This window comes from Molothrus aeneus, chromosome 14 (assembly GCF_037042795.1).
Source record: "Molothrus aeneus isolate 106 chromosome 14, BPBGC_Maene_1.0, whole genome shotgun sequence".
NCBI lineage: Eukaryota > Metazoa > Chordata > Aves > Passeriformes > Icteridae > Molothrus > Molothrus aeneus.
The window spans coordinates 15,756,227-15,771,864 of record NC_089659.1 but is presented as its reverse complement, the minus strand read 5'-3'; the positions used below and the strand labels follow the sequence as shown (position 1 = coordinate 15,771,864).

Here is a 15,638-nt window from a genome sequence, read left to right as displayed (position 1 = left end):
GCTATGCACGGTATACAGCCTTTGTAGTCTTGATTGCTCATCTCTGGTTTGATGTGATATAAACTCAGGAAAAAGGAAACTGCTTTCACCAACAAATATTGTGGCTCTGAACTTTTCATAACTGCCAATACTGATAAACCCACACAATATAGATTTACTAGTTGAATACACAGAGTTTATGTAGCAACATTACCAGGGAACACAGAATTAAATCCCAGCTGGATCAGTATCCATAGTGCTGAAATACAAACAATTATTAAGAACTTTGAAAATCTTTAGGAGCTCAGTGTCTACATCCAGTCCCAGTTCATTAATGGACTTTTTGAATGGTACCCTCATCTGGATGCACAACCACTTCAGTTAGTTCACCCACTAATTTGTGTGCTACTGTCCCTGTTTAACATCCCTTGTCTGGCTCTGAATTTAGGTAGCACCTCACTATCTAAGGTCTCTTTCTTAGGAGCAGTTCAAAGTGCCATCCCACAGTATTGATGTACCTGTTTTTCTGTACAATTTGATTATCTTTTTTTATAAAAAGAAGGACGTATGTAGTACTTCTAGATCTGACTTCTTTTGAAACATTTTTTCACCTTGAAAGAAAATTACAATAGCTTCCATGAAAAGTTCAGACTGAAAAAAGCAAATGAAAAACCCCAAGCACTAAAGCACAAAACAGAAAAGAATTGCACTGACATGTGAAATGTGTTAAAAATTCTTCTTTGAATCAGTCATTTAGACATACAAAGATAATGATGATGATTATGATGACAATAATTATAATCAACTAAAATTTAAATTCATCCATTTTCTTCTATGCAAATACCAATTATATTTCTTTTCTTTAAAATGAATGTGACCATTTTAAGTAGTTACTCTTGCAAATCTTCCTAATAATCTGCCTCAACATTGACAACAGCACAGCATTCTTCTGAAGTGGGGGGGAAATTCTGTCTCTTCTGGCTTAATGGAAGGGCCAAAATGAGGGGCTTTAAATAGAATTAATATTTCTGTGTGAGGAGGTACAGCCTATTCCTTCTTTACTCCATCAAACAGAGGAGGAAGTGCTGCTCCTTAGGTGCTAAGGAGGTACAAGAAGGGGAGGGCAGTGGTGCTCCCAGCAGTTCTGCTCTCTGCAGTACAGAGAACAGCTCCAAGTCTCCTTGCTCCCTCAGAGATTCTGTGCTGCAGAATGCCTGAGAGAGGTGGTTGGAGTTCCAGGAATAACTGCTGTGCCCCTGGAGAAGTTCCCTTATGGAAGAGCTGTCCTGGGAGTGCTGCAGGGATCTGGGATCTGCTAAGCCAGCATCTTACCCTGAAAAAGATGATGCTGAGACTAAAACAAACAAACAACTTTCTAATGAGTACTGTGCATTATGATTTGTTACATTCAAACCTAAAATTCTCATTCAAACTACAAGATTTGACCTTTTATTATTTTATATATTATCAATCTAAGATCACACAGCCTGGAGAAAACCCTGTTAGCAAGGCAATGGTGTTGAAATTCTAGTTGCAGATATTGCCCACTGAAAACAGATTAAAATGCAAACATCTTATAAACACATTAAATACTTCAATGTAACTGGCCCACATCTTGTTTACAGTAGGAGCATTCTTCTCCTAGACATATAGTTTAATTAAAGTTTAATAAGTGCAATGGGGATGTCTTCTTTTCTGCAGAAGGCAGCATTTAAATGGAGTGTACTATGTTTGGATTAATGAAAAATGGATGTTAAATCCTGAGTGTCCATCCTGAATTCTCAAAAGCATCACACATACATACAGTCTGGCACCAGTTCACAGCTTCTGAAAGAAAAACAAGAGCTTTTCTCATTTCTGTGAACAAGCTGAGTATAATCTCATTTCAAATGCCTTAAAGATTTCAGTGCACCACTACTGCTACTCTCTGGCTTTAAAATCCTAAAGAGAGCATTTTAAATACAAAACTTGCTTGAACTGTAATGTTGGGATGGAAATGCTCAATAAGGGGGCCTTTGCTGTATATGAGGGTAGTAAATTCACTTATCAAAGAGGTGATTACACATACTCCTGGTTTATAAGCTGATAACTTTTTTTTTAGCCACAGCCCATTCACAACTTCAATTTGTCCCCAAATCACCCTGCTGCAGCTGAGATAGTTTCATACATGCCCTTTCAGAGGAAACAGAGGCAGAGGGTCTGGCAGCCCCTCCCTGGCTGTGTGTACCCTCAGATAATGTTAAATTTCCACCAGTGCAGCAGCAAAGCCCAAACTAAATCTCTGCTCTTCCACAGAGCTCCAAGTGGAGCCCTGACAGACCCAGCCTTGGAACTGAGGCAAATCAGCCTCCAACAGAGATTTTATCAAAGCAGGAACAGTGTTTGCTTTATCATTTTTAGTCACATGCTTCTGTAATTTCAAATGCAGTTGTTGTATTAATTTCTAGCAGTTATCACCAATAGCCTGATTTACCTGCAAGTCACTCCCTGGCTGTTACTCACTCCTCACTTCCAGCTGGCTCCTGGCTACAGTGTGGTGCTGGAGTCCTTGGTGACACGTGTGTCTTCGCAAGAATCCCAGCTGGCAAGAATTCATTTCAGCCTAGGCCTTTATAATCTTTTGTTTATGGTTCCTCTGGTGAAGTCTGGGCAAAAATACTGCATATGAGACACATCAATTCCTTTACTTTATGGACTACTTTAAACCCTTTTAATTATATGATAATATTTATGGGGAGTTTCCTAAGGGACCTTTATCAGTTTCAGAACTTAAAGTCTTGCTTTAGCCTCTCTTTTCATTTCAGCCAGGTGCCAGTTATGATTTTCAGGACTGGAGAATGCTGCTGTTTAAAAATTCCTTGATGATCTTGCACTTGTCATTCTCCTCAAATAGGAAATGCAAAACTTCCAACCTGTGGCTGGCTGATGTTGTTTGACTTGCTGTATCATCCATCTCCCAGACTAATCCCTGTTTTTTTCAATATTTGTATGGGCACATTTTAAATACATATATATAAATTAAGTGAAATAAAATAACTACTCCTATCTCCTGTTTAAGGCCATATACAGTTCACCTTCAGGTGTAATTATGGTTTGTTAATCAAACAGAAAAGACCAAGAGGGTGAGGCTGAGCGTTGCATGGTAAAACTTGTGCTGACTGTAATGAAGTAGGAACATGCACTAATGGCTGAAGGATCTGTATTCATAAACTGGCGACAAGTCAAAAGAGATGAATAAAAGAAATGCAATATATAAAAGAACAGGAATATTTCCAGAGAAAAGAGATTAATTTCTTACCTAAGTTACAGTCTCCAGATGTGCTGGAAAAGGTACAGTTTTCCTAAACTCAGAGAACACAAGTCTGAAAACCTCACTATGCAATAAAACTGCTTCAAGTAATATTGCAAATGAAGTAAGGCAGTAACTGAATGTCATTAGACACACTTGTCCATCTTTACTGAGTCCTCCTTAAATCTTCATAAATCATAATCCTAATGAATCTTCATTTACTTACACAACTATACAGCACTCTTGTATTTCCAATCTGTTTCTTTTTTTCTGACTGACATTTTCTGAAGTATCCTAAGTGACCAAGACTTTTAGATGCTGGAATGGACAAATAGTGGAACTGCACAGCAGAAAGGATTCAACTCTGCTTTGTGGCATCCTGGACTTTGAACCAACCTCAGTCTCGGGGCTGCTGCAAAGACTTTCTCCTTCTTCCTGGATACCTGTAGTTCTGGGAAACCCATAAAACTTATAGGTAATCCTTCATGGAGCTGTAGTGGAACTTTCTTTCCATACTCTGCCAGTCACACTGGGAGAGCAGCATTGTCAAAACTGTGATCCTGGGTTTTTTTATCCTTGGTGCTCATTTTGTACTGAGATAATTTTGACTGCCATGTGAGACCTACAAAATTTTTGCATATTGTCATTAATAAAGGATAGAAAAAGCAAACTCTTTGCCCTGCATGGTTACAGAAGTCAAGTGACATGTAATTCTCTTTCCAGTCTCTGTAAGCAATCCCATAATTTACACATATCTTAGTAATCAAAAGGGCAACTTCAAAATGAGTTTCAGTGCTCCTTAGGTAGAGAATATGAGTTTAATTATTGAGAGTTTTTAAAATATATTCAGGTCACTGATCTACCAAGGCCTGTGTCACAAGAATATTCATACCATCCATGGGAACTGAGTGCACCTCACTGAGGATTTGCAGTACAGGGTCTAATGGCAGTATTATCACACAAGTTACATGGGCATGACTGAGGCTGACCACTGCAAGCTGTGACAGGAAGACAAACTCAGATAATGGTCAAAAAGAGGAAGTTGGAATCAAGGGTGTCCGAGAGTTTGGAATAAATTTGGAAACCAATAATTTTTTCCCAAACACGCCCGGCTGTGGCCAGGCTGTTCCTGTGGTTAATGAACAATCAGGGTGTGCATGCCTGAGTGGGTGCCAGTTGTGGAACTGCAAAACTCCAGAGGAAAACCACACACAAGTGCAGCCCCAACCACACCAACGCTGCCCTGCTGCCTGAACTAATGAGCCATTTCCCTGGGATAAATCAGATTATTCACTGGATGGTTCAAGCAGCTAATGGGCCCGATCCTGCTGCTGATCCTTACTCAAACTGGTACTCAAGGAGAATTAAATTCTGTTTCCATTGAGGGAACAATAGAATGAATAATGAGATTTCACATGTGAAATCACTGCAGGAAGAAGAGACTACATAACTCAAGAAAATTAAAATTCATCATAGCATTTGCTGTTTGTTTTTGGAGGAAGAAGCATTTGATCAAATGGTGGAAGACCAGGTCTTGAGATAACTAAAAACTCCATAATTCTAATGCTGATTCCTCCTAATTTTCTTTTGGACTTCAGTGTTCCTACCTGGGAAAATAGAAACACTTCCAGACCTTATGAGATTTTGCTCAGATTACTGGACTTCTAAAAAGCATTTTGATAGAGTTAGGTATTAACTACACAAACTTTAAAGTAACAAGGGTAGTTCTATGGACATGTGAAAATCCCAAATAAAAGTCAAAAAGTAAAACACCATGTTTTTATGAGAGATGTTCTGGTTGAGATCAAAGTTGGAAAAGTTGCTCACAGAAAAAGTGTTTAGAACTGCTAAAAGTGGGACCTTAAAATTCTCTTTGTGTGCCTTTCTGAACTGCTACTGCTAAAAAATCTGTATAAATCCTCTGCAATATGTAGGATTACATATGTGGGAATTATTTCATAAAACACAGGGGAAAATATATTTAAGCCAAATGCTTAAAAAAATTGCATTCAGTTTTTCAGTATGCATTTTGGAATGCATTTTGGCAATCCTAATTGATGAGACCTAGTTTAACAAAATATAGGGAAATTCAGTAATCAGGGCACAGGATGTGCAGTTTAATTACGTTGGTGTGCATTTCTATTTGTTTCTAATGTAGAGGATCTATTGGTAAAATGAATGCCCATTTTGTGGTCTGTTATGCAGAAAATGTTTAATCCAGTGTTTGATTTACTCTGTTAAATCTTCTTTATTGAATGTGCTTATTCATCCATGCAGAATTGGGTATGCTGCTTTCTGTTAATATGACATTGCAATTAAATAGCTAAAGAGAAAAACATGGCAAGACATTTTCTCAAGGTCCATGAAATTCTCATAAAAATTATTCATACTTACATATTTCACTTCTACATTTCCTGATACTAAAACTGCAAACTACAGAGAAATATTTTTGTGTTGTGTGGGACTGACAAACCTTGCAGTTAAAGATCCTGAATAATCGTTTTTGTCAAATAAAAAGTACTAAGGAGGATTTCTGGTCCAGTGGATAATGACTGTCATCACGAAATAGGATTGCACTGATTGCATCTTATGAATGAAGCTAACAGGAACTCACAGCACCAAACAACAGCATTTTGTGGTGGGATAAATACTTAAGCACTTGAGAAACAGTAAGACATTGACAGTGGAATAGCTCTGCTCCAGTACAGTCCTAGAATTATATTGAACAGTAACAAAAGGGTTTCGTGATGATGTTCGACTTTCCTGAGTGTGCCTCCCCTCAGTAGGAAAAGGGTGTGCAAGGGGAGTTTGTCTTATCTCATCTCACCAATTTAGTGATGCTTTGTTCCTCAGCACAAGACATTTAGGTCAGGGATGATCCAGCACTGTGAGAACTCTGCAGCTTTATTTCTTTTACATGCTAAAAAGTAGAAATGACAGCTCCATCCATGGAATTGCATGGGAGCTGCACAAGGGAAGCTTTAATCAAAATCAAACAATAAAACAATAGAAGTTTTAATCAATATCTTCCTGGGACAGCTGGAAACATAAATATAAGGAACATGAGACTTGATCATACTTCTTTTCTATCTGAATTCATAACTCCTAATTTTCTCTGTCACATATTTATCAGTGCAGCAAGCAAGTGCTGCTGTTTAAATCTCTATTTTTTGTTCTTGCATGGTTGGAAGTTTCCTGCTGGCCAGTCTTCTGTGCTGCACTCTGCTCCAGCACGTCTGGCAGTACCACAGGGGCAATGTGGCCTCTGGTTTCCATTAGTCACTTTTTACTATTTTCACTATTCTTTTGCTATGTGAGCAAGGAGCTTGTAATAAGGTGTTAACAGGCTGCTAGCTGGTTTATTGTTATTATTGATTTAAGGTGCTAAGACTTTAATATAATCATACACAATGAATAATATTAAGAGATTAGTTGAAAGCTATATAAGCCATTAAATGTAGCATAAAAAGAAAAACTTTCCAGAAATTTCCAGCATATTCTGGCACAGGTGTTCTGTGCTGGGTTATTTTGCCTACATTGCTGTATCTGGCTTTTTCAAATCTGTGGTTTTAGTCCTGCTGTTCTTACACTCAGACTGGTGTTATGGGAGGGGCAACTCTGAAGCAGGAGATTCTGGATTTTATCCCTGATTCTCCCTTTTTTTCCTTGTAAGGTGAAAGAAGAGGCTGAGCAAGACTAAAGCATGGCTTTAGGCTTCAGAGGGAAAGAAAGAGTTAATGAATGAGTTGAGAAAAAAAGAAAGGGTTTTGCATGCAGAGAATGTAGTACAAACATCTATCTGTTAATTAACAAGAAAGGACATGAAATTAATGACTGATAAAACTTTCTAACACTAATAACTTTCTTTTTAAATCTGTGTAACTTTTTTTTTAAATCTGTGTTCAACGTGCTGGCTAAAGGAAAAAATATTGCAATTGGGAGGAAGAGAACTTTTTAAAAATGATGATGAAAATATTTTATTGGATATATTAATAAGGAACAGTGAGTAACAAGATCAAAAAAACCAATATAACTTGTTTTGGAAACACTGAATATGCAGAGGAAATAATAAAAGTGAAATTTGTTGTTTCTGAGGAAATGGTCAGCCAAGAAACTTCAGTGGCGTTCATGACATGGTTTTGGTTGGAGGGACCTTAAAGCTCATCCAGTGCCACCCCTGCCATGACAGGGACACCTTCCACTGTCCCTGGGTGCTCCAAGCCCTGTCCAAGCTTGGACATGTCCAGGGATCCAGGGGCAGCCACAGCTGCTCTGGGCACCTATGCCAGGGCCTGCCCACCTTGCCAGGAAACAATTTATAATTTCTTCCTCAAATCGACCTGTAAGTCATACAAAAACACACGTGCTTGCAATGAAGCGATTTGGCTCAGGAGGTGGAATGCCGCCATGTGACTGTGGTTAAGAAGCTTACTGATGGATGTAGGTGCTCGTAGATGTATCTATATATTCCCTACTGCATCCCATAGCATTGCTCCATGGCAGGTCAGGGCGGGCTCTGTGGATGAGCAGGACACCAGAGCAGTGAGGGATGGTGAGGCCGAGGGACCGGCAGATTGCAAGGGCACGGACCCGGGACAACCCCAGGCCTGTCCCCGAACCCCGCGCTCCCTCAGGAGGGTCGGGCGCTCCCTCAGGAGGGTCGGGCGCTCCCTCAGGAGGGTCGGGCGCTCCCTCAGGAGGGTCGGGCGCTCCCTCAGGAGGGTCGGGCGCTCCCTCAGGAGGGTCGGGCGCTCCCTCAGGAGGGTCTGGCGCTCCCTCAGCCACAACCGCCGCTCCCTCCCTCCCTCCCTCCCTCCCTCCCGAGCGCTCCGCTCCCTCAGGCGGGGCCGCCCTTCTCTCCCGAGCGCTCCGCTCCCTCAGGCGGGGCCATCGCTCCTCAGGCGGGGCCGCCCTTCTCTCCCGAGCGCTCCGCTCCCTCAGGCGGGGCCATCGCTCCCTCAGGCGGGGCCGCCCTTCTCTCCCGAGCGCTCCGCTCCCTCCCGCCGCCGCCGGAACCCCCGCAGCCGCTCCCGCCCTTTCCGCCGGCGGCGCGCGCGTGACGGCGCCTCCCAAGATGGCGGACAACCTGCCCACAGAGTTCGATGTGGTGGTGGTGGGCACCGGTACGGGGCGGGACGGGCACGGGGGCAGCGCCGGCCCTGCCAGGGCCGAAGCTCCAAGGGGCGGCGGGGGGACGCGGGTCCCCGGCTGAGGGGCGACAGCGGCGTCTGGGGAGGGCGGGCAGGGTGTGCGAGTGGCTGCTGAGGTAGCCCCGGGGACGTGTCGGTGACATTGTCCCCAGCGATGCCCCGGGCACCGCAGCCCGCTGCAGGGCTGCTGCTCACACGGCCGTGGCCAGGCGTGCTTGGAAATGGAGCTGTTACGGAGGGCCGCGTGCGGCTGCCCTGAGGAGGATTTGCCGGGACCCCCGGCCTTGTGACCGGGCTCAAACCTCACAAACCGCACCTGAGATCGGGGGCTCCTTTGGTGCCTCGGAAAGCCCCGTCTGACTGACTCTGGCAGCCCTTATTCCCGAAATCCCATCCTGCTGCTCAGGTTTGCTTTTGTGCAAGGAAAACAGCTCTGAAGAGCTGAAATTCTATCTCGTTGCAGTATATGTGCTATAGGCTGATCATATATATTTTTTACCATATCCTGCAATACAAATAGTTTTAAGTTCTCAAAGTTGTTTTTCTAATCTCCGTGCCTGCTTTATAAATAACACAAAACTCTTTGAGTCTTTCTCATTAAAGCACATTTCTCTGTGTATGAATGATTGCATAAAGCAGACACTTAATTCTCATCTTTCTGCACTGTCTGTATCTTGTACAACTTCATCCTGTTCAGGTGAATAATGATGGACACCTGGAGTGTCTCACTGTAACTTAGCACAATATAACTACAAGAGAAAATTTTAAATACTCCTTCAGAACTAAGATTCTCGGTGCTTGGGTAGCAAAATAATCTTGAATTGTTGGAATAGATTTCTGTTTGTAGAACCCAGTGAGAGTGACCTGGTTCAGATTGGTCTTGATAAGCCTTAAATTCAGCATGGAGCTCTAGTCTTAAAGTGCATCACTGTTTATAGGTCCCAAATTTACAGTCAGATTTTGTTTGCCTTTGTAAAGAGCTCAGGGTGTTGTTTGGAACACAAATGGGAAGGCATTTTTAATGTTACTGTTTTCCATGTGAAATTAGTAACTCTGGTTTTGGAGTTTGCTGATCTGTGAAATTATGTCCATGGGAGTTAAGATTCCTAGCCCTTAGAAACTGAATGAATGAATTTCTTAAAGAAATGGCTGATTTCAGTGTTCAGCAGAAAAAAAGCAATCCCCATACAGTGTATGTATAATTGTTTAAAAGATTTCTGATTTATTTCTGGAGTTTTTGAGTAATTATAAAGCCATACTGCCCCCATTGTTTTGACCAAAACTGTGCTAAAAATATCAAATTTAAGTTCTTGAGCAAATTAAGAGATCCCTTCTGTGTCCTAACCTTATTCTGTGGAGTGGTTTGCAGTAATAAATCTGACAGTTTTTAGATGTGTTCAGATTTGAGAACATTTTGAGTGTGTGAGAAGGTTGGTTAATAGTGAAGCTGAGTATCCAACTGTAAGGATGAAATATTAAACATTGCGTAACTTCTGTGATTTTTGGGGATGATCCATTCTTTACTGCCATGAGGTAAATATGCAGAAACTCAGAGGTTTATGAAAATGATATTAATGTTAAGCTATTTCCTATTCTAGCCATGGAGGGAACAAGGACTGTCTGTGCCACAGAGAGCAGGTCATGTGCAGCCATCAAACCCAATCTTCCCTGCTTTGAAGTGAGGTGTGATATTGGAGCTTTGGTGCTGCAGGAGGGAGGTTCTCTGAGCTAAATTCTCTGAAATATTGCTGTATTTGGGGGTGTTGATTTATATTCAAGGATGCCTTTTTGCCCACCTGTAGAGAGTACTGCTCTAACTAATTCCAAGATTCTGAGTTCTGCACTTCAGGAGTTTTGTCTTTGCATTCCTTTTAAATAAGAGCATGCACAAGTGGTGATTAGCACTGGTGAGTGACTGAGGGTTTTTAATCTGTATTAAATGTCTCAGTATGGAAGATTGTTCAGAGTAGAACTTTCATCTGTCTTCTCTTTGGGAAGTGGCTCCTGAGGGAATATTTTTTCCCAGTCTTCAACTCTCTCATTTCTATTGCTGTCACCAGTGCTGAGTGTACCTATGAATATGCAATTGTCATACCATAATAATTACAATGTTTGTGTTTAATGGGATTTTTAATGCATAGTTGTAATTGTAATTGTATTAATTTCTGTATGTGTGGCCTTTTCCTGGTTTTATAACTTGTGCATCTATTAAATTTAGTAATTAGACTGAGTGGTAACATAAGATTTGAATTTGTTTTTATTTCAGGCTCATTTAACTGTTTCCCTGTAGTGAGCTTAGTGCAAATGGAACCTCAACTAAATTTGAGTCATCAGTGCTTCAGTTAATGCCTAGGTTCAATTAATTCATCAATATTGCTATGGGAAAAGGAAGTTTTTTTTTAGAAGAAATTATTTTCCCTTAACTCAGATATTTTCTTGCATGAGCAAGTTTAGAGCAAGGTGGATGTAGGTACAGAAATACTTCTGGTGGGTACAGCAGCTGAGGTTTTGCTACACTCATGGAATTTATATCCATAGTTCTAAAGGAAACTGGATTATCTCATGACATGAAACTGATGAGCAGAGCTTGAGGTTTGTCATGGCCAGCACAGCATGAGAATTAAAGCTGTTAGGACATTGTTTTGCTCTGTTTCCTTTTTTGTGGCAGCCTTGAAGTCAGTCTCCCCTCCCTGTCTGCTCCAGTCTCTCCCAGCCCCGTCCCTGTGTTTGGAGCCCAGTGCTGAGCTCCAGGTGCCCATCAGCCAGGCACGGTGGGTTGGGTGGATGGTTCCTGCCAAAGCAGATATTCTCCAGGATCATCAGTCCTCAGAGCAGCTCTGCTCTTTGGGGAGTCTCCTCTGTGATTTTTATTGCTCTAGAAGCAGAACTGGGGGATGCTGGCAGACCTTTGTCCAATAGGAAAATCCACAGGCAGAACATTCAGCAGTGCTGAGTTTAGGGCAGAAAGCCCTGGAAGTGCCAAGATTTGCAGCTTTGTGGCTGTGCAGAGTGGCGTGGGTACAGGTGCAGGGTCATGTTTACCTTGGAATTTCTGCAGTGAATTGGATTGGATTCAGTGTGTCCTTCTTGTCTCTGACACTCCCCAAGACCTGTGTTAACTGCTGGGAAAGTTGTAAAGGATGTGGCTCTTTGAAAGGTGTATTGACAAGTTTGTCTGCCAGTAATTCTAATTTTTTTTTTCTAAAAAAGAGTTATTCTTTATAAAAGCAGTCACAGTAAATATTCTAGTTCTATGCAATTTTCTTTCCATTCTCGTTTTCAGTGGTTATAAATAACACATGAAATGACTTTCAAGGTAGAAAGCAGGAATCCATTTTGAAATATTCTATAAAATAAGGAGTGATTTATGGTTTCATATGATTTTGGCTGAAAGCACTCGGGCTTTGCCAGGTCATCAAAGTCCTGTCAGGAGAATCTATTATTTATTGTTAGATATGCTGGGAGTGGGGTGAGTACTTCATGTTTATCTTATGTAAGTGTAGTGTGTTAGGGAAAATCACTTCCAGATACTAACACAATTTTAAAAATATACATTTCTAGTAAACTAACACAAATATTACAGATGAGAATTTTCAACTAAACACTGAAAATTGATATAAAAAAAATAATAACTCCTAAGAGTTTCATTGTTGCAGGATATTTTTAGAATGTGACTAAAATCTTTTGTAATACATCATTTGGGCTGATATTTTGGTTGCATTATCTTATGTAAGTGCACAGTCTTCAGTTTCTATCAGTAGCTGCTTAGAGCTGATGAAGGCTCAATGGAAAAGCAGCTGAAGATGGATATTTTTGATGTCAGTGGTCACTGTGGACTAACACAGTGGCCCTGTCTTGTAATGTTGATGTCTGCAAGGAGGAACTAGACCCACGTTTTGTAATCATTTGTAGATAAGTCATTGCCTGTCCATTCAAATGTCAGACAAAATGAACACTGCCTCACAGTCCTGTCCTGTGTCCTCTCTGTGGCTGTCCCCTTTCAGTTTTGTTACTACTCTCCACATGTAAATGTACCTTTATCTTCTTTACTGATTTTTTTAACCTGATTGAAACGCAGGGGTTGTGTTCTGGTCTGGCTTCCAGTGTGGATTTGGGGGTGTAGCAGAGGTGCTGCCTGGGAGGTTTAGGCTCCCTCTGGTAGCTCAGGTTATTTCCCAGGTACTGTGCAGTGTCCCTGGCTGCTCTTGTGGGAGAACTCATTGTTCTCTGAACCCTTTGTTGTCCTTCTCAGCCTGTTTGTGTTCTGCATCTTTTCCAGATCATATTGCTGATCCTACAGAATCAGAGCCTGTAGGACTCTACTGTGAAAAATACAGAGTAGGTCATCTGCACACCAAGGTGAAAAACTCCTTTAGAAAAAGGCTTAGTAAGGTACTTTGAAATTCCAGTGTGAATGAGGAACAGTGGAGCTCCAGGCCTGGATCCCAGCAGGAAATGGGTCCAGTCCTGTGCAGGAGCTGCTCTGGGGCTGTGCCAGGGCACCCTGGGGGTCACAGCCCCTGCTGCTACTGCAGGAGGAGGAGAAACTGCCTCAGTCTGCTTTCAGGAAATGTTCACAAATGTGCAAGGAGCAAGGAGAGCCAGCTCTCTTCCCATGGGGAAGCAGAAGTGAAAGCAAAGATCAGGCTCTGAGCTGTAGTTTGTGCTGGAGAGCATTGCTTGGTGTGAGTATAATTTCTAGCAAGAAGTTAAATTTTTATTTCAAGCCTAGGTACTTGTGTTCCTTTCCTAAATGTTCATTTACACCAGCTGTGAGATTGAATGCTTTCCATTGCACACAGTTATCTGTGTCTCATCAGAGGAACTTGGCAATTTCAGTGTAGGAGAAGAAACTTTTTACTTGAGGCTTCTTTCTTGACCAGTAACATGTTCTTACTTTTCTTAGTGGCTTGGCATTTCTATGCCATACTCTGTAATGCAGAAGTATTTTCTGATACTGCTCTGCAATATGAGCAAATATTAAACTTAATAAAATTTAATAATCTTTATCTTAAAATATTACATACAACAAGTATTTTAATTTGCAATTAATTAGAAAATTATTTTAAAATTTCACATATACCAAAAACACACCACGAGTATTTTGTAGTGAGCTCCTCCAGAGTCAGCTGCTCTTCTCTACTTACAAGTTCAGATGCAAACAAAATGTATTGCAGCTGGTGAACTGCCTGACTCCAGAAGATTGTTTTGAATTGTCTGTGTTCCAACATTTTTATCTATTTCCCTTCAACATTCTATATTATGAAAAAGCCACTTGTGATTTATTTAGTAGATGGAGTGAAGCAAATTAAACATTTAAGCCTTTTCAAGATGGATCTTGTGTAATTCAGTAAAAACTTCTCATCTGGATGCCTGCAAAGCAGTTTGCAGTGAGCAGCTCAGCCCAGGGTGCTCCCAGAGATCTGGAGCTGTTTGGTTTGGAAATCGCTCGGGGCAGTGACTGCGGCCTTTGCAGGGCACTGCCACAGGCAGCACCAGAGCTGCAAGGACAGCTGCTAAGCAGGAGGCACAGTGTGTAAGCCTAAAGTTAGCTTTTGATCACACAGAGGTGAGTTTTAAGTTTTCATTATTTTGTAAGACTTCAGAAATTATTTGGCTTTTAAAACTGAATTAAAGTTTTCCACCTTAGCGTTTATCTCAAACTTTAATTTTGTTGTATTGGAACTAAAAATAGAATTGGTTTTTTGATAACTAAATAATCTGTAGCTAATTCCTCTGTTTCTTTTTTACTTCTAAAACACTTATTCTAGAAAATGAGAGTATGGCTGAATTTATTTCATTGGGAATCTCCAAAAATTCATGTAATGGGGATTATCTTGGTCAGAGGTTACTGGAAACAACCAGATGCAGACCTCAAGGTCAGCTTGCAGCAGGCACCTCTTAGAGATTGATGGAGATGAATCTGCCTGGGATGTGTCCAGCAGGGCTGGGATGGAGGCAGTGCTCGGGCAGTGGCAGTGAGGGTGAGTGCTGGGAGGGGCCTGTGCAGAGGAACCTTTCAGTCAGCACAGGAATGTCCTGAGCCCGGTGCTTGTGCTGCCCGGGTCGGGTTCCCTCCTCCTCCTCCTCCTCCTCCTCCTCCTCCTGCCCCGGCCGGGCTCCCTCCTCCTGCCTGCAGCTCCTTCCAAGGCAGCCCTGCAGTCTCTCCCAGCGCTTCCCAGGGCATTGTACAGAAACATTGGTGCAAACCTCAGTTTCCTCTGCCTACTGAAGTGGCCATGCCACCATGTTTGTTAGTTTAATTAGAGCTAATTATTGTTACAATTCAGTCTGCTTGCCACTTTGTTTCTTTCCAATGGGAAGCCTAATGCAGGAGGACGGGTGTGCCTTGTAGTGAGGATCCAAACACGTTTCAAAATCTGAATAGAATCCATTTTAGGGCTTTTGAGGAATAGAAGTTCAGATCAAGAGGCTTTTCCAAGTAAGAACAGTTTCTAAAAGCACATATTCCTCTGTTGCTGGATTATCTGAAGGGAACCTGTTTTGCACAGCTCTGAGCATCCTGTCAGAGGCAGTTTAGCTTTCCATGCTGTGATTCCATAAGCTGCCATTTCTCTAAGCAGGCTTTTCCAAGTTAGTTTTTTTTCCTAGATAGAGAAGGACAGTGTATAACTGTGTTGTCATTGTCCAGAACCCTCTTTCTTGGAAAAGGCTTTTGTTCAGTAACCACCATGCAGTAGAGGTCACAGATAGGAGTAACTTGCATTTGACAAAGCTGCCTCTTCTCCCTGTGCCCTTGTTTCTGTTGGAGAAGAGAATTCAGAAACTGGTGTGTTTCAGAATTCAGAACTGCCATGTGACAGTCTTATTTATTTCTTGGATTTCCTGAGGTGTTGTCCCCAAGAGCAAAGGGTGTCCTGTTCCCAGGTTGTTGGGAGCCTCCCCAAAAGCTGGGATGTGCTGGCCACGCTCCCACTCTCACCACTGGCTATGTGGGGGACCACGGTGTCTTAGGAGCACAGGGTTGGTGAAGAAAATTGATGCCAGCTTTCAAGAGCAAGGAAGCTAATTCAGGGAACAATTTCATCCAAGGTTAATGGAAGAACAGACCTCCAGCACAGTATCAATTGGATCAAGCTTAAAGCAATCAGTTATGCCCTGGTAGCTATAACTCGGCCCAGGTCAGCCAGGCAGCACTGGTGATGTTTTACAACACTTTCTCAGTAGCTTTTATCAATAAGGAAGGAGAAACAAGTTTC

The 15,638-nt window shown here is 41.8% G+C and overlaps 1 protein-coding gene across 1 annotated transcript in view; it reads left to right on the top strand.

The window, feature by feature from the left end:
• The first annotated feature begins 8,322 nt into the window (after nucleotides 1-8,322).
• CHM (CHM Rab escort protein) overlaps nucleotides 8,323-15,638 on the top strand; it is a 53,090-nt gene continuing 45,774 nt past the window's right edge. Inside the window, exon 1 of the mRNA XM_066559661.1 lies at nucleotides 8,323-8,391. Coding sequence (XP_066415758.1) covers nucleotides 8,343-8,391 — 49 coding nt within the window. The 5' untranslated portion in view covers nucleotides 8,323-8,342. The remainder of the gene's footprint in view (nucleotides 8,392-15,638) is intronic.